The sequence below is a fragment of the Plectropomus leopardus genome, chromosome 14, assembly GCF_026936395.1.
Source record: "Plectropomus leopardus strain MGB_pleo_1.0 chromosome 14, ASM2693639v1, whole genome shotgun sequence".
In the NCBI taxonomy this organism is placed as follows: Eukaryota; Metazoa; Chordata; class Actinopteri; order Perciformes; family Serranidae; genus Plectropomus; species Plectropomus leopardus.
Window position 1 is genome coordinate 6447431 of NC_142189.1, and position 23600 is coordinate 6471030.

The 23600-nt window shown below is 37.3% G+C and overlaps 1 protein-coding gene across 1 annotated transcript; it reads right to left on the reverse strand.

Annotated features, from left to right (window-relative positions):
• Window positions 1-1400: 1400 nt before the first annotated feature.
• LOC121953569 (M1-specific T cell receptor beta chain-like) lies at window positions 1401-23600 on the reverse strand. Its single transcript, XM_088087559.1, has 8 exons — window positions 23479-23600; window positions 22799-23122; window positions 20351-20514; window positions 4580-4712; window positions 2417-2764; window positions 2290-2313; window positions 2095-2201; window positions 1401-1946 (listed from the first exon to the last, which is right to left on the reverse strand). Exons 1-8 carry the CDS (start codon window positions 23528-23530, stop codon window positions 1920-1922), a joined length of 1179 nt encoding a protein of 392 aa, XP_087943685.1. The 5' UTR covers window positions 23531-23600; the 3' UTR covers window positions 1401-1919.

The following is a 23600-nucleotide window of genomic DNA, read 5'->3' on the forward strand; positions in this document are numbered from 1 at the left end:
TCTCACACACTGTTTCCTGTTCATGTGACTTGAATTAGCACAAACATGTTTTTAAAGGAAACAAATGGAAAAAAAATATGTATTTTTCCCAGTCCCTCTGGGGTCTTTATTTCAGTTTGAATCAAGCAAGAAAACAAATATGTATTGGAGAATAACATGAAGATGATTTATAGAGGAGTTTATATATTTTGTTTATTAATTACTGGAGATAACTGTCTTTAGTCTGAGACTGCTACTAAACTGCTACTAAATGAACAGTCAGATGCATATTTTTGCACCAGATGACAGTAAACAGCTGTTGTATATGTAACACATGTATGTTGACTCTGTAGCTTCAGTTGACACAGAAATAAAAGTTTTCCAGCTGTTTGCTCAGAGAGCTGCAGTGCAGTGTGGGGGTGTCGGTGCAGAGAAGCAGGTGCACTCTGTGAAACGGAGGTTGTGGTAAAGCTGAAGGTTTCACCTCCGTCTTTTCTCAGCAGAGAGAACGACGTGCAGGCTGCTCCGTGACCACTTCCTCTCCTCTGCTGTCGCTCTCTGCTCCTCTGCAGGTTTCAGCAACAGCTCTGACCTTCTTCTGTACACAGACGAGAAAGCTGATTTCCTGTTGTTCTGTGGTCGACTCACACTCACATTTACTGTCCTACTGACAGAGTAGCTGCTTTTATTCATAAAGAGAATGTAAACTCTCATAAGCTTCTCACACTTGCGCAGAATAGAAGAAGTAGATATGACTTAAATAAAGCCACTTTAATGCATTCAAATGACTTAAAAACAATTTTAGAGTTGAGTTTTTCCAAATTGATTCATATGTAATCAGATAACCTTAAATCACCACCAATTCAAATGTTAAGACCTGTATGAAACTGCACATTAAATTTTCCCCAGCTGAGTTGTTTCAGAGTTATGTAGGCGAGGAATAACGCATTTCTCTGAAAAGATGCAGATAAAAGAGCAGCTAAAAATACCTCGCACTGTCTGTGGAAAAAGTGATGATCGGTTTCAGATGAGATGTGAGAGCACTGAGGTGGGGGATGGCAGCCTAACTGCATATCAGTAAAATTTGGAGCAACTGACTAAAATTGTAATTTATCTGCTTAATCTTCACCTGTTTAAAAGTTTAGTCTGACATAGAGGTTACTGCATAAACCTTTCAGTTTTAGATACATGCTGTTTGTTAACGTGATCCGCATATTCAAGACAGTTTGTCAGAGTTTCTTTAAGCAGACACTTGAGGCAAAACTTAAAACGCAAATTGAATTAAACATGAGTGAAAGATCCTCTGAGATAGTTTTATTGAGAAGAAAATAATCAGCAAATAGTCCACAAACACAGATGTGTCTGTCTCAACCCCATCACTGTAAAAAATGTTAGCATTGTAATGCTTATGCAACCCAATCGACAGATTACATTTTCACGTTTTAATGTTGCATTTCAGTAGCTTTAGACACAAAAACCACTTGGTTAGGAAAAGATCATGTTTGGGCTTAAAATAATCTGTTGCGAGGGCACAACCAAACACCCACGTTTGGTGCTTAAACAGTGCGATGACTTACTAAATCACAACTCATTTTTCTGTTCGTCTGTCTCAAACGGGGGTCTATAGCTTGGCAGGCGTCTCACTTTACAGCTTCACTCCAGAAATGTTGTAATGGTAAAAATCAAACATGCAAATGTCACGTATTCATGCTGTGCGCAAAAGTTCAATACTAGCATTTTCTTTTAGCGACTGGGCTGCGTCTTATAGCCATTATATTAGCAAGAATATATTCCTCTAATGTTGGCATAATTTGATTGGCTCGTTTATACATGAATGCAAATATGCCATGATACAAAGCTGCAGAAATATAACCACCACAAACTGCAAATTGTATTTACAGAAACCAAGAATCCATCCCAATCGTTGTTCAGTTTAGCTCTCAGTTGTTCTGCTTTCCAGCTGAACTCTGCAACAGACAGAGAGGACACAATGTCATAATGTCATGAACGCTTTTCTATTAGTTGTTCATTCATATATTCTAATGCTCAGAGACTATTTTCATGTGCAGTAAATCAAAAAGGATGAGCAGCAGAGAAAAGTTGTGCAGAACAAACCTGAAGTTTCCACACCAGAAACCCCACAAAGGCTCCGTAGGTGATGCTCTTGATGATGAAAACACCGTAGGAGAATTTGGCCGTCTGCGTGATCCTCAGATATTTCTCTGCAGAGAGTCCAAACATTCAGATATGACCAGTTACACTAAATAGTAGCAAAAACTGAAGTGTGAAGAATCAAAAAAATACATTTACCTTTTGTCAGTGCTTCTCCTTTAGCTGATAGAAAGATTAATTTATTTATTATTATTAAAGAAATTAATTAGATGATTGTTTACAGTTATTTCCCATCAAGTTTAAGTCAGTTTGAAATGAAATGTACCTTCTTCTCCATTAATTGAATCTGAATGAGATGTAGTTTCTGTCCCATCGAAGAAGCTGACGGTACATGTGAATTTAGTGTCTGGTTTGTACCATTCTTTGGCAAGGACCCTCAGCCTGCTGGTGATTTTGTAAAACTTGTCCTCTCGCAGGGCAGCTTCATCAGTCGCCACACCATTGGTGACGCTGTTCCCGTTGATCTGCCAGGACACTTGGACATGGTCTGGGTAGAATCGAGTGGCCACACAAACAATGGTCTTCTTCCTTGCATTGTCTTTCTGGTCTCGACACTCTTTTGCTGCCGGAGGAAGAACTTGAACTGTTGGTTTTGTGATTTCGCAGTCTGGTTCTGCAGTAAGAAAGGACATAAATCACGATAAAAAGCTGCAAAGATCAACAGCAAACTTCAACAGCTAATGTACATGAGACATCTTAACAGCAGAGTTTAGACATGAACATCAGGGCGCAAAGCAAGAACTATCAAACTGAATCTGAACACCAATAAAACATGATCACAGTAGGTTGCAGGATTAAAATTTCTTTTTAGATATTTTTTTTGAATTTTAAAAAAATCTTACCAAGAACTGTTAGTTTGGTTCCTGCTCCAAATTCAGCAGGATAAGTAGAGCACACCGCTGACTCACATGTTAAAAACTGACAAAGATCTAAAACAGCTGAATTAACCTCGAACTTCTGTTTTTTAAAACTGCATTCGTAAGTAATCATTTCATTTAAAGTACAATCATTAGATTACATAGATCCCATTTACAGACTCATGAATGTTTTTTAAATGGACTTTTTTCTTTCACTTTTTGATGCAGGGAAAGAAAATCTAATTTTTACTATCTGAGAAATGTTTTTAATGCCAACTTTTGCAGATTGAAGATATAATGCATACAGTCTTTTACCTGCACTTAAATAAGTCTGTTTGCTAAAGAATAGGGTATTTTTTCCCAAATTATCTCAAATTTTACATTTTCTTTTGCAGTTCTGACACAAAGTAACACAATGCTGCTGCAGCACCAAACAAGACAATGAGCAACAGTTTTTTACCACCTGAAACTTCACGCAGTAATTCTCACATTTAAGTAAAGAGTAGGTCACTAAACAGACATTTCTGAGTATGACTTTTTATAATTTTCTTACCCAACACTGTCAGTTTGGTGCCACTGCCAAAGTAAGCAGGGTCGTAGTTGTTCACACTGATACAAGGCTACAGGAAAACTGTTTGAGCGCTCAGCACTGAAAGCTGTCGACTGTCTTTGTGCTCTCTTTGCAGATGCATTAAACACTTTTGTAGAAACATACATATTTATATCAAGTTCAACTAATTGCTAACAGCATTAAACTTGTGATTCAAGGTCCATTTTAAGAGCAAAATGTTTGGTATCAACTAGTTTGCAGTTATATTCTAAGGAAGATTGTTTTAGTTTATGTTCAGTTTTGTGGTCGTCTTACCTAAAACGGTGAGTTTAGTTCCAGCTCCAAAGTAAGCTTCTGCCTGATTGCTCACAGTGTTTCACAGAGCTGATAGGAACTCGCTGTGAGAGTAATAATCTGGGCGCAGAGCCAAATGTTTTATAGCCACAGTACTTTTACTGGAGATTACAGACAATGTAGCTCAAACTTCCACCTTAACCTCCTTTTGCACTTTTTAAAAAGACAATACTTTTTTTTACTAGCATTAAATACAAGGTCCAAAGAATATTTTTCAACACTTAACACTTTTTCTCACTCACATATAGCAAATAATCTCTGAATCGAGCTCTGTGAGAGGCTTTAGTTGCAGATTTTCTTACCTAAAACAGTGAGTTTAGTTCCAGCTCCAAAGTAAGCTTGCTCATAGGACTCACAGAGACTTTTGACTGTTACAAAAACTCTTCCAAGTGCCTCTCTTTATCTGTGCCTCTATCTATAACTGTCACCCTCTGACATGCAGGACTTGAACGTATAGTTTTCAAAAATGGCCAAATCTTCTCTTGTCTTTTTTGTCCTCATTTGAGTAACCATTCATGCTTTTTGAGATTGTTGATTGATGATGATTATTTAATCTGGCTACAAAATTGGAGTTGATTAATTTGAAAGTGTTTGAGCCATAGAGTATCTTTGCAGTGTCAGAAACTTCTTAACAAAATCATACATGAACAATAATGTGTTTTCTTACCTAAAACTGTTAACTTTGTTCCTCCACCAAAATAAGCTTCTGTAGTCTGAGTCACAGTGAACTTGATCAGTGCTAAAACAGCCCAACATGCTGCTTTTACTTTGCTTCCTGACTCATCATAAACATAACTTTCCTTTTAAAACGACAATTACAGTCTATTTTTTTTTACAAGAGTCTTTAATAAACAATTATCATTTTATTGGATTTAATGTTAACTCACGTAGAACAGTTAGATTTGTTCTCTGGCCAAAATCCACTTCAAGCTGATACAACTTTTAAGCGTAACAGAAAGCTCTGAGAAGGACTTAGACTTGAGGACAATATGATTTTTAATAATATCTTGATTTGTTTTGATTTCTTACCTAAAACCGTTAACTTTGTTCCTCCACCGAAGAAAGCTTCATTACCACCAGAGTCACAGTGAACTCCATCAGTGCTCAAAACAGCCCAACATGCTGCTTTTACTTTGCCTTTTAGCTTTTTAGTTTTGATAAATGCAACTTTCTTTTAAAACCTACAATCACAGCCTTATTTCACAAGTCACATGCAATAAAAACCTCAGTTAGACTTTTAACTTAACAAAAACTGTCAGTTTTGTTCCTTTGCACAAAATATGCTCCAAACCGACCTAAGACTTAAGTGTTTAAGTTAGAAACACTCCAATTACAATACCATTTCTTTCTTTTAATTTAATTTCTTACCTAAAACTGTTAACTTTGTTCCTCCACCGAAGTAAGCCTCTCGGTTATCATCACAGTGCACTCCATCAACGCTCAAAACAGCCTAACATGCTGCTTTTACTTTGCCTCTTTGCTTTTTAGTTTAGATAAATGCAACATTTCTTAAAAACCAACCATCACAGCCTTATTTCACAGGTCATGTGCAATACAAACCTCTCAGTTAGTAGACTTTTAACTTAACAAGAACAGTCAGTTTTCTTCCCTTGCACAAAATATGCTTCAAACTGACTGAACTTGACTTGAAAAGACTTGAACGCTGTAAGTTTAAGTTTGAAACACTCCAAGTGCACCATTTCTTTCATTTAGTTACATTTCTTACCTAAAACGGTTAACTTTGTTCCTCCACCAAAGTAAGCTTCTTGGTTAGTCACAGTGCACTCGATCAGTGCTCAAAACAGCCAGACATGCTGCTTTCATGTTACTTTAGTTTTATGCTAAATGCAACTTTCCTTTCAAACCAACAACTACAGCCTGTTTTTTTTCAAGTTGTAGCATTACAAACCTCTTATTTACCAACCTGTCAGAATTTATTGTTAGTTTTTTTCTGCCGAAATAGGCTTTGCTATGACAGTGTTTAAACTTAGAAACAGAAGTTTTGAGCAAAACAGTAAGTTTGAGTTAGAAACACTCAAATTACAGCAACTTTCATTTTTCGTTTCTATTTCTTACCTAAAACTGTTAACTTTGTTCCTCCACCAAAGTAAGCTTCTGCACCGGCACCAGAGTCACAGTGAACATGATCAGTGTTAAAACAGCCCAAGATGCTGCTTTTACTTTGAATCTTTAGTTTGTGATGAATGCCATTTTCCTATTTTTTGAAAAGAAACTTTTCAATAAACTCCCTGTTAGATTTTAGGTCAACTTACCAAGAAAAGTCACTTTTGTTCCCTGTCCAAACCAGGCTTTGTACTGACACAAGAGAGAAACAATCTAAAAACAATGTTATTTTTGAGTTGATTTCTTACCTAAAACTGTTAACTTTGTTCCTCCACCGAAGACAGCTTCATAAGCACCATCACAGTGAGGTTAATCAGTGCTCAAAACTGCCCAACATGCTGCTTTTACCGCGAATCTTTACACTTTAGTTTTTTTTGTATTATTGCAATTTTTCTTCATTACTGTTTGTATGTTGTTGGGTGCAGTACAACACTCTCAGTTAGCACCATGCTCGAATTTTAACGTACAGAGAACAGTCAGTTTGTTCCTGACTGAAATAAGCTTCAAACTGACAGTCTTAGAGATGAAAACTAAAGCAGTCAGCTAAACTAAAACTGTGCCATAAGTTAAAGAAAAACAGTAACACTAATTTTGATGTGATTTCTTACCTAAAACTGTCAACTTTGTTCCTCCACCGAAGTAAGCTTCAGTAGCACCACCAGAGTCACAGTGACCTCTATCAGTGCTCAAAACAGCCCAACATGCTGCTTTTACTTTGCTTCTTTACATATTAGTTTTGTCACAAATCCACATTTTTTGCATGCAATTCAAATATCTCAATAAAAACCCTGATAGATTTAATTCCAACTTACCAAGAATAGTCAGTTTTGTTCCCTGGCCGAAATAGGGTGTGTACTGACACAGCGTTTAAGCTTGAGAGCAAAAACTTGAGTGCTGTAAAATTCATAAATGGACTCTTAAATTGCAATGTTTTTGTCCTTTTAAGTTTGATTTCTTACCTAAAACTGTTAACTTTGTTCCTCCACCAAAGCTAGGTGTTGTTCCCTGGGTCACAGTGAACTCGATCAATGCTCAATACATCAGAACATGCTGCTTTGGCTTTGCTTTTTAACATTTTGCTTTTTAACTTTTCTTTAAATCCAAAAACTGTGGTATATATCTCATAAGTTGTATGTAATACAAACCTGTCAGTTACAACCGAGTAAGACTTTATGTTTACTTACCGAGAACAGTCATATTCGTTCTTTGGCCGAATTAGGCTTTGCACTAACGCAACTTTCATGCTTAACAGCAAAAAGCTCTCAGCTCAACTTAAGCTAGACTTGAGCAGATTAAGTTAAGATTAAGAAAGAAGCAATCGAGTTAAAGAGCTATCTTTGATTTGATTTGATTTCTTACCTATAACTGTTAACTTTGTTCCTCCACCGAAGTAAGCTTCACCAGAACCAGAGTCACAGTGAACTGGATCAGTGCTCAAAACAGCCCAACATGCTGCTTTTAATACAGATCTTTACATTTTAGTCACTTTTATTTTATTAAATGCAGCACTTCCTGTAATCCCAAATCAATATTTGCTGCACTGCCGTCTTGTTTTTCAAAGTTTAATACAAAAAATTGTTTTCCTCACCAATCATCCTGCTTGCATGTAATTTATTTCTCTTGCAGATTAATTAATCAGAATTTTTCTTACTTACCGAGAACAGTCAGTTTAGTTCCCTGGCCGAAATAGGCTTCGTAATTGGCACAGAGCTTAAGCTTAACAGCAAAAAGCTCTGAGCCGAACTTAAACTATAAAGACCCAACTGCATTACGTTTCTTATTGCATTACAACAATTAAAGTTAAGTACATTTGGTAAATGTAAACCATCCTTGACTTACCCAAAACAGTCAGTTTGGTTCCTTTTCCAAAGTAAGCTTCATTTAAGTTGTCACAGTGAAGAAATACTGAGCAGGAAACTACTGAGTCTTTCTTGCCAAGAATAATCTTTGGACCATTTTTACTGATACTTCTTTTTGTATCGAGACTGAAGCAATGTAAAATTTATGGAACTAAATGAATAAATTGGAATATTTACCCAAAACAGTCAGTTTGGTTCCTTTTCCAAAGTAAGCTTCGTTTGCATTGTCACAGTGCAAAAACACTGAGCATGAAACTACTGATTCTTTCTCTACTATAATAATCTTTGGAAAGTTTTTACTGTCTCCTCTGTTTTTAGTGAGACTCTAAAGCAATGTTTCATTCATTAAAACAGGAATAAACTTGAATATTTACCTAAAACAGTCAGTTTGGTTCCTTGGCCGAAGTAAGCAGGATCATTGTAGGTCACAGTGCAGAAACACTGATCATGAAACTCTTGATTCTCTCTTTACCAGAACAATCTTTGGAAAGTTTTTACTGATATTTCTCTTCAGTTTAAGGCCTTTAGACGATGCAACATCCATTAAAACACAGAAATAAACTGTAATATTTACCTAAAACAGTCAGTTTGGTTCCTTGGCCGAAGTAAGCAGGATTAGTGTTGGTCACAGTGTTCTCACTTCAGCTCAATATTTCAGCTTTTTCACAACAACCCTTTGGTCTTCACTTTCATACAAAACATTTGACTATTTTAACTTTGTTGCAGTGAAGTGAAGCAGTGAGAGGTCCTACTTACCCAAAACAGTGAGTTTTGTTCCCTTTCCAAAGTAAGCTTCAGCTCCAGTGTCACACTGAAAGTCTCCTGAACTAAAAAGTCTCCAAACTTTCCATAATCAGCCTGCTGAGACACAGTGTGATAATCCAGAGGATGAAGACAGTTTAAACATGCAGGACAAGCTTCATAATGTCCACATTTGTTGTTTTTTTTTTTGTCAAGATGAGTGAAAGAAGAATCCCGGTGCTCCACATATGATTTGAAAGTCATTTTCAAAACTTTTATACTGCAGATTTTTATCATGTAAATTGTCTTTTTAATGCTAAAGTGCCCTGCTGTCCTGTACAGTTTAATATTATACATTTTTCTGCTCTCCACAGTGTCCCAGGCAGCATGCATCAGTCTACACAATGGGAGTTAATGGGAGGAGGTTTTTGTACAGCGGCTCTATGGGATTGTATCACCGTGCCCCCCCTGTCCCCACGGTGAAAAACCGTCACACAAAAACCTGCCGTCTCTTTGCCTCTCTCCTCTCTCCTTCCCCCACCCAGCTCCTCCATATCTCAGCCTCCATCTGTGTGTGTGTGTGTGTGTGTGAGAGCAGCTGCTCAGGTCGCTGACTGACGGCTGAACGCCTTTAACCTGACTGCTGCTATTTCTGTGACAGCTAAGAAAAGAGGAGAGGAAAGAGGAAGCTGGTCTTTGTTTGTGTTTGTTTGTAGTTCAGAGGGAGTGACATCTCTGCAGGTCACACCTCTTTATCCTCCCACTTATCTCTGAACTGAGGAGGAGACACAAGAGCAATACTGAAAACAAGAAAGCCCAAAGCTCAAGACAAATTACAATACATGTATGTATCTGATGAGGTGCTGAGCTACACTAATACAACCTCCCAACTTTTCTTCCTTTCTTTTTAAAAATCAGAATGTGCTTTTACCTTGCCATCGCTCATTACGTATCAACACCATCAGACACCAAAACACACATTAATTTCACTCACATTACACTAGACCTCAAGGAGATATGATAAACATTCATTTTCATAAAGGTGAAAAAATGTTGTACTTCTCCTTTAACATAAATAAAGGGGTTTTTTTAGATTTCAAAACACATTCTCATTTTGGGACATATATTCTGACAGCATTAAAATTAAAAAGGGTATCAGGGTGTGTGTGTGTGTGTGTGTGTGCATGTGTGCATGTGTGCATGTGTGTCACCAAAACAACACATATTCGATATGCAGATAGGAATAAATAAATAAAATAATAAAAAATAAATATAATAAAATAAAATAAATAACTGGATCGTAATCTATTGATGCCTCAATGTGTAAGCATCATTTAAATGTGGTAGCATTTAAAAGTGAAGCTAATTTCAACTTCTATATAAGACCATTCTAAAATAATACATCAGGAAAAGCACAATATTTTTATCAATAAATGCAGAGAAGTATAAGGTAGCATTAAATGGAAATACTTTAGTAAAGTACAAGTAAATTAATTAAATTTAATTTAAATTAAATATATAAATAAATGTACTTAGTATCTTTCTATCACTGCAAATAAGCTCCAGCTATAAATGGCCTGATATGCGACACTGATCTAATATTCTACGCTTTTATATACATATTTCTATAAAATAAATGTACAAATACTGTATCATACTGAATTCTTTTTTTTTTTTTTAAATTACATGTCTGTGCTGGGGTGTTTCACTCAACATTTCTTTTCTTTAAAAAATAAAATAATTAACTAAATGATAGGTAGTTCAACCAGTATGCTCATATTAAAACAAGTTTACATTTTCATTTATATTGACATAATTGTGACAAATTATAGGTATTTTTATGATGTAATGTCACTGTTGTTTGCAGATGTCACTTTAATGTCATCTGTACGTTCCATGTTCATCCTATTTCTTCAATATAGTTTAATTTCGGTAGCACTTGTATTATTAATTGGCTGGCTTCCCTTAGGATTTTTTATGAGTGTAATCCCACATCAACCCTATAGAGGTCAGTGTATGATAATGTCTTAAATTTGATACACAATATTCTTGTCAGACTGAATTATCGTAAAATGGAATAACAAGAGACGAAAGCACTGTCAGAGATTAGAGAAACACTGTAGGACAATAACACTGAATGAGACATTAATCTTTACCACATTAACACCTGCTTGATTATCTATACTGATCAGCTTTGTGGTGATGATGCAGGAACATTGAGAGAAACATTCTTGTACTTTTTAAAAACGTATAGATGTATTTACAAATGTTTTCCTTTACATTTTCAGATCATCTTGATGTTGATCTGTTATTACGTAAAAACAAAATCCAGCTCTGGGCTTCTCAGAGTTAACTCCTCATGCATCCTCCTCCCTGGCGTCTCCACCTGGTTTCTCATGTTGTTGTTAAGCTGCTGAGGCTTTCTGAATCACTGTGCTCTCCTGGAGGCACAGTAATACACAGCTGAGTCTCCGGCCTCCACAGGGCGTATCTGCAGAGTCGTCTGAAGCACCACAGGCCCGAACATGGTGTACTTGGTTTTATTAAAAGGAGCGACCGTAATCCTAACAGCTCTAGCACTAGAATATGTGACCAGCTGTATTTCCCCGCTGCTGCTCTGTCTGTACCAGCACATGTACATATAGTCTTTGTCATCTTGTTCACACTGCAAAGAAACAGCCGGGTCTCCACTGATTGCAAAAGGTGGCTGAAGAATTTTAACACCAGTGGAGGAATCTGTCAAATAAGAAAAAAGACAATAAGTGAATTAACAACTTCAGCAAGGAACAAGTAGAAGAAAACAGTTCTTTTCTTCCATCTGGATTTCAATGTTCTTAATGGCGACGATGAGAACAGCAGCTAAGAGCAGCTTCATTTTGACAGTGATTAAAAGGTCAAGAGTACAATCGTCTCTCTTTAGGCAGACCTGCTGAACTGCTGCAGCCGAAACTTCTGAGAAATAAAATCTGAAGGAGTCTCAGCACAGCCACAGTCTCCTGGTGGACAACAAGCAGAAACTGCAGGTTAAAGCTCTTACTCAATTATAGAGGATTTAAAAAAAAGAGTTTATAGTGACTGACACTTCTTTCTAGAAGCAAAATGTATTATTTATTAATACGTTTTTGTTGTTGTCTTCATGCAAGGTCGTAGGTTTGGTGCCCTGCAAAAAAATGAATTGGCAAATATTTCTCTTGAAATTTTTTTTTTGCGATTTTTGTAGGACATACAAAATTTCTGACTTTTTTTCCTTCAAAAACTTTTGGTGATTTTTATAAAAAACTTTTATATAAAAAAAATTTCCCCCCCTTTTTCTTTCCTTGTTTTTTTCTTGCTATTACATTTTGGCTTTTTGGGCATTTTTTACGTAAAGCTTAAATATTTTGGGCAATTGTTTTTTATGTGCAATATTGAAAAAGTAAAACCTTATGCACAGAGAAATCAAACTGCGTGTATGTATCTGACACCCTTTTTTAAAATCAAAATCTGATTCATACCTTGCCATCACTTATTTTGTGTTAACATCTTCAGACAGAAATTCGAAATTTGTTTCATTCAAATGGCAGAAATAATAAGAAACTTAAACATTTTGGGTGATTGATTTTTTCTTACATTTTGGCAGGCATATTTTGTTTTAAAATCCCCAATAATTACACCGTTTATCACAGCCAGAAACTGTTAAAACAGCTGCAATTATTGTTGGACTTTCAAATTTCTGATGGTCCTTGAACACATGTGTGGGATGCTGAAATCATGCTTTGAATAGAGTTTGATCTTATGTTTTTAAAAAACACGCTGCATGTGGGGCAAGGGAAAAAAGAGGGACCTTGAAAATTCATGGAATTGTTTTTAAAATTTGTGCATGAAAATGTGTGGGAAGACTAAAATAACCAAACCCCTGAGCTGCAGCTGCAAGTCACAGCAGGTTTTTAGTGAAGCAGAGTATTAAACCACATCACTGTGTGCTAGCAGCGCAGAAATACACAGCCGAGTCTGATGGATTCACTGTCTGAATGATCAGAGTTCCTCTCTGTGCTTCTCCTTTTATCTGGAATCTGGATTTTTTAAACTGGTCCTCGTAGACCGGGTCAGCCTTTAGGACTGTGTACCCGATGAGGGTCATAGAGCGGCTGCTGCGTGTGTGCTGGTACCACAGCATGGTTTGGAGGCTAGTGTCATCATGACTGCAGTTTATCCTGAGCTCCTCAGTCCCTTCCTTTACAACTTGAGCCGAGGAATGTTTGAAGGTAACACTCTCCACTTTTTCTGTAAAGAAAAAGTCATTGTTGGGGTGAAGTTTGAATTCAAGCAATGCGAGTTTTAAGAATTCAGCTTGACATCTTCAAAAAACATAATTGTAACATAAATACAAAGTGGTATAGATGTTACAGGAAAAAAAATCTTAGCAGTCTGTCAAACTTACTTGTAAGTATGAGCAGTAAAAATCCAAACCTGTATACAGCTGCAGGCATCCTGGAAACTAATATCAACACCTGTGCAATGGTTAAAAAATTAAAAGAGACAGACAAACAAAAAAACAACAATTAGCATACTAATCAGCCATAGCCATACTAAAATCTGGTATCAGAGCATTTGCATGTTGCGCCAGTCTGACAAACTTAAATCAGATCAAATGAGAGACGATCCCCTCTCCACATCTCACCTGCTCCTCCCCTCCTTCTTCCTCGGCCTGTAGCTGATCCTGTTAAAAAAAATTCTGCCTGCTTCTGCTTCTTTGCAGTAACTTTTATTTCTGAACACAAACGAATACACAGGCCTATAAGGAGACTATTTTTTGATGGATTTGTAAGAGTGATTCTGGAGGACGTTTTAATAAATGTAGTATCTCTCAGATCTTTTTTTTTTTTTTTTTTAAATCTTTTCTTTGTCTTTATTGCTTTGCTTAAGATTAGGAATTGGATTTTAATTTAAATTGTTAGGTGCTAATGAATTTAAACAAAAAAGTAAAGAAAGTGAAAAACTAAAAACCAAATCTGTGCTGCAGCTGCTGTCTGGCAGCGTTTATTGAGGCCGCACATGGTTCTGTCTGGCCCATAATACATCCATGGTCTGGCCTTGTTCTCACCTAGCGTCATCAAGAGGCGCTTCATGAGCACTGTAAAGGCGTCTTTTTGGCGTCTTGCTCTTACGCCAAAAACACTGACTGTTGGCTCTTAGAGGAACATGATTGGTCATCACATAATTGGGGGCGGAGTTTTATCCCGCCAATGCCCCGCCCACTTGATACACCGTTGACAGTCTTCTGTCGGGGACACAAATATTAAAAACTAATATACTTCGCAAAACATGAGAATGACTGACCAAAACTCACTTATAAAGAAAGCATGTTGCTGATGGTGTCGCCTCAGGACTGCCATGACAAGGAATTATAATGTTTTCGCTGCTTCCAAACACTAAAGGAGTCCGTTTTCCTGTTGATCCACACACCAACGGCTGCCCGATAATGCGCATTTCGAGTCTAAATCGGAGTTTTCCGTCCTGTTTTTGGCTTTTTTCGGACTCTGCTTGGGACGTTAACTCTTCTTGGAATCGCCAGGAATCACAGCTTCACCTCAATAAGGTAAGACTCAGCAGCTGCTTGTGCTAACACTTAAGGCTAACGTCATGTCATGTGGTGTTTTGGCTTTTTAAATGCCCCTGGCTAAGCTAGCTACGTTTGGCTAAGCTAACTAACGGTTGTGTTGCTTTCAGTGGAAAAGACTGAAGCTAACCTTATGACAGCTAACAGTGATGGCTGTTTCCCAGCTGTCTTTGCTCTCCCCCTGCCTTGTGTTTGATATTTTGGTGCTGGCCTCTATTGTTTTGCTCAGATGTATAGAAAGATAACAGCAGTATGCTGTCTACTAATTAACTGTTACTACAGCTAGCTAACATTACTGTTTGGGTCCCTTAATTGTTGTTTATTTTGTCTCATCAACATGTAGCTGACATTAAGCTATAGATATATTACCAGATGATGTTTTTTTCAGTCACTATTTTGCCTGCTAGGTTAACAGTTGCTCCCTAATGTCTGTACTCTCTTACTGTCTTGTGTTTCATGACTGAATAGTAGCTGTGCTGTGGGATGCTGTTTTTCTTCATCATCTACCTTTTGTGTTCTTTGGCACTTTATGAAGCTTTAATGCTGTTAATTTGGTGAATATTCATGGTTAAATTGGCATTTGTTTGTTGTTGTCATATTCTTGAACATGAATTACCTGTGCCAAGCATGGTGTTTGCTGAGGTGGTGAGAAAAACAGTCTTTGTTTACAACAGGTATTTCTGACTGTGTCACCTTGTTTTGGGTACTTTGATCTGTCTCCTTCTCTGTAAATGGTAGCACTTGATTTGTATAAATATGGGAAATCTGAAATTGATTTATTTTGAGAAGATGAGTTTGTATTTACATTCATTTGTTTCCCTTACAATGCAGCCATAAATTCCACCCCATTTCGGTAAATGTTTTGTGGGGATGCACGTCATGGCATCAGCAGATATTGGCTTTCAAATGAAATACATTGCAATTGGCCATTATGCTCTCTGCCCATATCATAAACCTATATTTTTTGTTTATTGATAAAGTGAACATGTACACAACATAAACTCATAGAAAGAATTTTTCTCATTTTATGCAATGAATAAATGTTACATACACTGACGTCCATCTACTGGCTGGCCATCACAATAAGAGCATGTTTAATTTTGTTACATCCCCTACAGAGGAGACATGGTAATCGCTGAAGTGAGGTGGGGAAAAAAGTGGATGTATGGATATCTGTTAATGTCTAAATTAGTTGTTATATATGAGCATTAGGGGTCGACCCATATTGGTTTTTCAGGGCTGATACCAATTATTAGTAGTCAATGAAGCCGATAACTGAAATTTGGAACCAATAAAATGAAAGTCTTTCTGTAACTATTTAGAATTTCGAATATAACAAACAGCAACACTATACTTTATTTAAATTCTTTCAGCAAAGTTTTAATCAAAACTGAAACTTTCAACAGCAAGTTCCCTGGAACTTTTTCAATAAAATCAAGTGGAAATTTAAATAAAAAGAAATAACTAAAAATAGCTCCCTGAGGTTTTACAAAGTAAAAGTTCCTCCCATGCTGACACTTTCTTTGCATGTATTGCAGACTGCCTTCCCTGGGTGTTGGTTGTCCAAAGTAGTGCACCTTTAAGTTAATTAATTTTTTTTTATCAGCGATCATTAAAATAGAACGCTGATACAGATTATCGGCAAAATGCCAAATATCTGCCCTGATAATCGTCCAGGCCGATTATCTGTTGACCCCTAATGAGCATATTGAATACTGGCCAGAAAATCCAATATCGTGCATCCATAGTTCTTTGCTTATAAGCACAGGGACTTAAATGCTTTCATATATTCATACTTTTTTGAGACTGTGTGAATGTGAAGAAGTGCATTATGATTATTCAAAAAAAAAAAATCACAGCTATTGTTATTAATGTCAGAACAGTGATTAAGACATTTTGGGGCTAATTCTACCAGCCTATGATTCAGGATCTTGAACATGAAAAAAAGGGTAGGGTTTTTAGTGAGGGGTGGCATTAAACCACATCACTGTGTACTGGCAGCACAGAAATACACAGCAGAGTCTGATAGAGTCACGTTGGTAATAATCAGAGCTCCTGTTTTGATGTCTTGTCTTGTGATTTTAAACCGATCTTCAAACTGCTTTTCATAGTTGGGGTCATTGCCACTGTAGCTGAATCCAATCAAGGTCATCAAACCGCTCTCTGGTTGCTGGTACCAGAGCATTACATACTGGTTGTTATCGTCATGATTGCAATTAATTTCTACCCTGGCCATGTTGTCGACTATTCTTGGATGAGACGGTTTAAACTTCACACTTTTGACTCGATCTGTTGGAAGAACACAGAAGATTTAAAATGTGGTGAAAAAAAAACATTAATACAAGTGCTGTATGAAATAAACAACACAGTTACAATTTTCAGCTGATTTCTTTACATTGAAGTAAGATGAGAAGTAATACTATCACATTTGGAGACATCCTTGAAGTTGTGCTTTAGCAAGAGAGACACAGCTTCCTCCAGTGGTGTATTAAGAGACAGTACCTCTTGTGCAAATGCACACATCTCAGAGAAGAGACGAGGGTTTTTAGTGAGGGAGTGGCATTAAACCACATCACTGTGTACTCGCAGCGCAGAAATACACAGCAGAGTGTGACTGGTTCGCTTGGTGTATCACTAGAGCTCCTCTCACTGTGTCTTCTCTTGTCAGCTGAAATTGTTTTCCAAACTGACCCTCATAGTTTGGGGGGCTCTGTCCATATCCATACCCAATGAGGCTCATAGACATTATGTCCACTCGTTGCTGATACCAGAGCATTGTCAGAAGGGTATTATCATCATGGCGGCAGTTAATCTGGACCTTAGTGCTCTCTTTCACTATCTGGGGAGGAGATTGTTGAAATGTTCGAGCGCTCACCTGACCTGTGGAGAAAGCAGATTTAGAAATGTTAATAGTACAAAACAAATGCACAATATATTTTTTAACATTATTGTTTGGTATATAATATAAATAATGACTACTTTTATGTAATGCAGAGTCAAATATGAAAACTTACAATAAAAACAGATGAAGAAGAAACAGAAAGTTTGCATAGACAAACACATTATCAGGCACTAGTGTGAGAGAAGTATTTCCCTGATAAAAAATAATGCTCAGGGTGAAGTAAAAGGGGGTTGTGTCTGTGTTTGTTGGTTTTATCATCACCACATCCTCATGATAAATGCTGCATACTAAGTGCTGTGCCTCCACCTATCGGGTTATGCGTTGGTTCTTCAAGACCCTTCCATATTCTTTATTTTGAATTTTAATTCACTCCTCCCTAAGGCCTGGTGAGAATATTATTCTTCCTCCACACTTGCCATTATTTGGATTTGGAAGTGCATCTCATACACAGCTATGGCTAATATTATCATACAAGACATTTCTGACATATGAAATCCATAGCCTGTGCCTGCTTTACCAACTGATCTACTGGGCGCCCCAAGTTCCAATTTTGAATTAAATTTTTTTTCGTACCTTTTTTTTAAATCATTCTGTGCCACCTCTCTAAATGCAGATGTTTTTGAGGGTTCATGAACCCAGTGCAGACTAAACTCATCATGACTTATTTCTAGCCCTCAGCAGCAGTTTGAGTCGTGGCATGGATACTTGATCAGCTGATCCAATCAGAGCTGAGTTGATCAGATTAATGGATGAGAGGAAAGTGAGAGTGCAGAATGAGTAAATGAAGTTTAAGTCTCAGCATAATGAACTTCAATGAACAACCCAGAATAGTTTCACTTTCACTGTGTCTTATAATTTGCTGCTCTGTCTGTGACAAAAGTATGCGCTGCTGTGCAGTAAATAACAGCACAGTATTTCAATAATGCCAGAAAATCTATTGGTGGCAGTAGATGTGGAAAACCCTGTTGTGTGTTGCAGCCTGGATGTAGGTCAAACAGAGTAGCATCAAAAGGCAAATAGATTAGTGTAATATTACCGCAATTGTTAGGTTTTTACATGTCTACCTCACTAAGTGTAGTGCTGTGAAACAAAAGGAAGAAAGGATATATTCTACTGAAACAGCTATAATGAAGACCTTTTCCTGAGCTTTGATACTGTGTCACGTGGTTTCAGTGGTTTCTGTTGGTGTTCTGTTATCTACTGGATCATTACGGAGGTTTTTGTATGAGAGTGTCAATGTTTTTTATACTGTGCATACTTGCTGCTCCAAAATATTCTCCGTTGTCTTCAGGGTGTTTCAGGTTGAGGATGTGAAGATAAGCAGTTTTCTCTCCATCTCCACTAACACTAAATTTTTTATCAAATGTTGACTCGACCTTAGGATTTGTATAACGCATGTAAGCAATCAGCTTTAGAGAAGTATCTCCTGCTGAGCGCTGATACCAGAGGATAGTGTCATAGCTCGGGATTTTATGTGTGAGGCTCAGGTTGAATTCAACATTTGGTTTCCACAACAGGTCAGGTGGAGTCTGAAACACCTGTTTTTCCTTACTGAGGTAAACTCCTGTAAAAATAGAAATAATGTTAAGTAGTGTAGAAATAAGCAATGAATGATTAGTGATTAGTGGAAGTGAATATTTCAATTCAGTTACTCTATGGATCAAGATTTTTGAGGGTTAATTCCAAAATAAATATTTAAAGAGACTTAATGTATGTTCAGTACCTTTAATCCAGACAACAATAGAGATGAAAACAATGACAAGAGATGGCATCTTGTTGAATGTGAAGAACCAGCTCGAGTCTTTCAGCTTTGTGGATCAGAGGGAGGGGCAGGAGATGATGTAGAAAAACCAGAGAATGAGTTAACATGGAGAAACTTCATTGATTCAGTCCTCCTTTTCCCAAAAGGCAGAAAAACTCTGATTTCTTACTGTTAAATTGCAGCAAATACACTTTAGTCAAAGTTAATAATTGAGCAGATTTACACTGGACAATCACACCAGTTAACAATAAAACTGGAATTTATTTAGTCTGTGCTTTACTTTGGTTACTGAATACTATATAGATTGACCTCAGCAACATGCGATAATAGCCTTACATGCATTAAATGACATGTAATGCTTAAAGCAGAAATTGTGGTGATGATATTACATTCACTGATGACCTGCTTAAGTTGAAGATCAATAGTGTTGTTAAGGGTGGGCAATGAGAGTAGCTAATTTTGGCAAAAATATCAGTTTATCAATACATAATTATTCTTTATATATGAAACAGTTTCTTTTTTAATTAACATATTTTATTAGAATTTATTAGAGTCATTACAAGTTATTTCAACAATGAAGCCCACACAACCCCACCCCCATCACTCTCATCACAAGTTGAGGAATAATAACAACAATGATAATCACATATCAACACATAGCAATAATATGAATAATGAGTGAGGTACGTTAGGGTATAACTGAGGGAAAGGAAAATGGCTAAATAAGTTTATACTAAAATAAATAACAAATCGATAAATACATTAATTTAGATAAAAATAAAAATAAAGTAATTAATAAAAAAAATTGGAGAGAGTATATGTGTATATGTATGGTTAATCGCAGTGCATAGTGCCAGAGTGGAGGATTCAACTGCTATATGTGACCATCATCTCACCCAGGTCGTCATTTTGGGGAAAGAGAGGTCACACTACATTGAACAGTTTCAACACTGAAGTATTGGTACTCTGGTACCAGCTGTGCTTTCTCATTCTGTCTCATTGTAAATGTTTACTAGGGCCATTGATATTGATATTTTTCAAGGTATTTGCATCAAAGTTAGAAATTCCAGTAATGTGACAACACTCGTAGTAGCATGGTTTTTTTTTCTGCCCAGTGTTAAATATTTGGTTGCTTGGGAACCACTAGCTGAAAATATTTAGGGCTTAGGCTTGAAAAATGGAAAAAACTTGTAAGACATGATCGTGGGGGAGATAACTTACTCTATAACCTATATTCAGACTGGAGGTGTAAAGAGGTTTTTGTTGGAAGCAGATGCTTGTTTGATGTGCTGTGCCTCACGGGCTGCACAGAAATACGTTGCGGTGTGTTCAAGTGCTTTTAGATTGATAATAGAAAGCGAACCATTTTTTGTTTTGCTTCCACTCAAATCTCCAGATAATTTGAAATGTTTTCTAAACGGCTCCTCCACGCTGTCGTTTCTGAAATGTACATATCCGTATCCAACAAGTTTCAGAGCTTTGTCTGCAGGTGACTGCTGGTACCACAGCATCACTCTGTAGTCAGTTTTGTCATGCGTGCAGAAAAACTGCACTTCATCGCCAGCCTTTATGATGACAGAGGGAGACTGTTGGACCTGAACCCCCAGAGAAACTCCTACAAAAAAGGGATACAACTCAGGGTTTATTTGCTTGAACAGGAAAGTATACAACAAACTTGAGCTGGAGAATAGGTAACAATACCTATAAGATGACAAAAAAGTAGAAAATAAATCATTTTAGTTCTTTGTCCCACGCAGAGTTTGTTGTTTGAAAGAAAAAGATGATGATGAAGGTTGTGAGATGTCTTCTCTGGCTATATGACTGCACTAAATATGAAAAACACAAGCCGAGACATGAGGAAATGAAGTAAAAATCACGTGATGGAGACTTTGCCTGCAGCTGGCTGATGAAGGTCTTTTTGAGACGACACAAACCACAGTTGATAAAAGGTGGTGTGTTCAGTTTTTGTGTAGTTGAAAGGAGATCTGCCTTAGTGTGCCTATTGAGCTGCACAGTAGCACACAGCACTGTGCTCAGACTCTTTCAGGTCCACTATAAACAGAGAAACATTCTTTGCTGTGTTCCTACTTAAATCTCCAGTGATGTTAAAATGCTGTTTATGTAATTCTTCATAGCATTTTCTATCATATTCTACATATCCGATGAGTTTCAGAGCCTTGTCTCCGGGCGACTGCTGGTACCACAGCATCACCGTGTAGTCAGTTTGTCTGTAGGTACAGACAATCTGCACATCATCAACAGGCAGCGGATATGCAGGCAGCCGCACAGAGCAAGAGAGAGGAGAAAAAAAAGTTGCAGAGCCCTTCCTAACTTTATATCTTTATGGAAAACTAAATGAATTATCAAGTATTTGTATTTATCAGCCAAATCCAATTCAATTGGCATAATTCTTTTTTGGGAACAGCCCTAATAAATGCTCTCTCTTAAACCCTAAAAGCAAAATATCTTTTTTTGGGGATTGACATATTCCAGTAAATATTAAAGCATTTACTGTCATGGCTTGCCTGGTTAAATTAGCACAAAAACAGTAAAATAGAAACACAGTAGCATTAGTTAATGATGACATGGTTACATCAAACTAGAGCACAACTACAGAAGCAGGTGTCTGGAAGCAGTTTAGTCTGTGTTTAGTCTTATTAGAAACCACTGATCATGAGAAAGATAGCATAGATGCATAGTTTTTGTTAAATTCAGAGGAGATTTCTGTCAGTGTGCTTCACTTGCTGCACAGTAGTAGAAAATCTGGACCTCTCAGGGTTTTGTGATGAGATCAGAGGGAGACTGATGGACATCTAGAGCTGCACAAACACCTGGATGACAAAAATAGAGAACAAACTCTGTTACATGATGACAAATTGATAGAAAATGTTTCATGTACACATGTGCTAGTTCTGTTTGAAAAATTGATTACTTGCCAGACAAGAGAGGAGGAGAAATCAGATCATTTTTGTACTCAAAGCCTTTACATGACATGTCATATTATATAAGACAGAGTTCTGCAGATGTAAGGTGTTAATGTTGGAGATTCAAATGATGCCGCTGCTGAACTGACTGAATAAAAAAAAGAAAGTGATGACGAAACATCCTTACTGCTGGCAAATCGGAAAGCTCAGAAGAAGATGCAGCTGGCTGGGAGGGATCTGTTCAAGGTGTAATTTGTAACCATAAATGCTGATAAGGATTAGTAGTTTTTGTATAAAGGAAATGTAAATTACAGTCACTGTGCTCTGCTGGCTGCGCAGTAGTAAAAGGCGCTGTGCTCAAGTCCAGTTATTTGGATTGTAAGTGAGCCATTCTTGACTGTATTTACACCCAAATCTCCAGATATAGTGTAATGTTTTTTGTATGGCTCTTCCATCGTGGCTGCTTGGTAGTACAAGTATCCAATGAGTTTCATCGCTGTGTCTTCAGGAGGCCGCTGGTACCAGAGCATCACCATGTAGTCAGTTTTATCATGGCTGCAGAACATCTGCACTTTGTCTCCAGGTTTTGTGATGAGATCAGAGGGAGACTGACGGATGTCAAGACCCAAACAGACACCTAGAGGAGGGAAAATTGATAATCAGTGCAGGAACTGTCGAGAAAGTGGTATTCCTGAGTAGTAAAAGTAATTACCAATGAGCCAAGATAAAAACAATAACGTTGGCATGTTGACCTCCTGTTTGAAAGTTCCCAGGACACTGTGCTGCTCTGTTTTCTGTCAACTCTATTAAAAACCCTCCCATCATATCTACACCAGCTACCTTTATTGTCACAGCCGTGTAGGTATTGAGCTGAAGAATATTTCTGAAGCTTCAGCTCCACCTACTGGAAAGATATAAAAGCCAACATTTGGTTTGGCGTTCAATGAATTTATGACCAACCAGTTTTTGTTCAGCTGCTCGCACTTCTCACATCACTGTGTTTGCTGACGGCACAGAAATACACACCGCTGTCCTCAGGCTGCAAGTCTTTCACAGTCAGAGCCCCGCTCTCTATGTTGTCTTTGACAGCTGAATATTTACTTTTAGGGAGCTCTCCATAGTCTGGCTGTCCACCAAAAACTGTGTAGACTATGCGGCTCATGGTCTCCCCTGGACGCTGCCTGTACCAGTACATCTGTGTATGAGAGACATCTTTGTTGTGGCTGCAGTTCATCTCTGCAGATTTGGAAACAGAACTCCAGCTGATTTCAGGGTGTTGGGTCACATCCTGGCAGTGACCTGTGTGGACAAAATACAAAATATGGGTACAATTCTTACTCTTTTGAAAATATTTTAGAAACAAGGAAACAAATGTATGGGTTTTTTATTTTTTTAATTTTATTAATATACCTTGAGCCAAATTTTTGTGCTTTAGGTTTTTGTGCAAAACATGTAGATGTTTTGTAGAAGATTTGGAAATTGAAAAAAAGAAAAAAAAAAAGAAAAGAAAAATTGTTAACCAAGTGCAGTCAAAATGAGTTGACATGTAGGTTTCCGTCAGCATATGTACTAAGTAAGTAATTAAACTAGTAAGTAATTAAAAATTAAAATGTACATCTCTTACCCTGTTAAAAAGTAAATGTAAATCTGTTTACCTTGAAGCCACAGAGCCGAGGCTACAAATGTGATGACAACTTGAGTCATCATAGTGATCCTGTTCACATGAGATGCAGCCGCAGCAGACAGTGTGTCTGAGGGAGGTTTTATGCTACATTGC

Bases quoted from the DNA above. Each gene is read 5' to 3' on its own strand.
- LOC121953569 (XM_088087559.1), bottom strand. From the start codon at position 23,530: ATGATGACTCAAGTTGTCATCACATTTGTAGCCTCGGCTCTGTGGCTT. The intron at 20,515-22,798 runs GCTGAACAAAAA...CCTTTTTTGTAG, and splicing joins TGATGTGAGAAGTGCGAGCA to GAGTTTCTCTGGGGGTTCAG. The intron at 4,713-20,350 runs GTACATTTCAGA...TCGTTTTAAAAG, and splicing joins AACTTGTTGGATACGGATAT to GAAAGTTATGTTTATGATGA.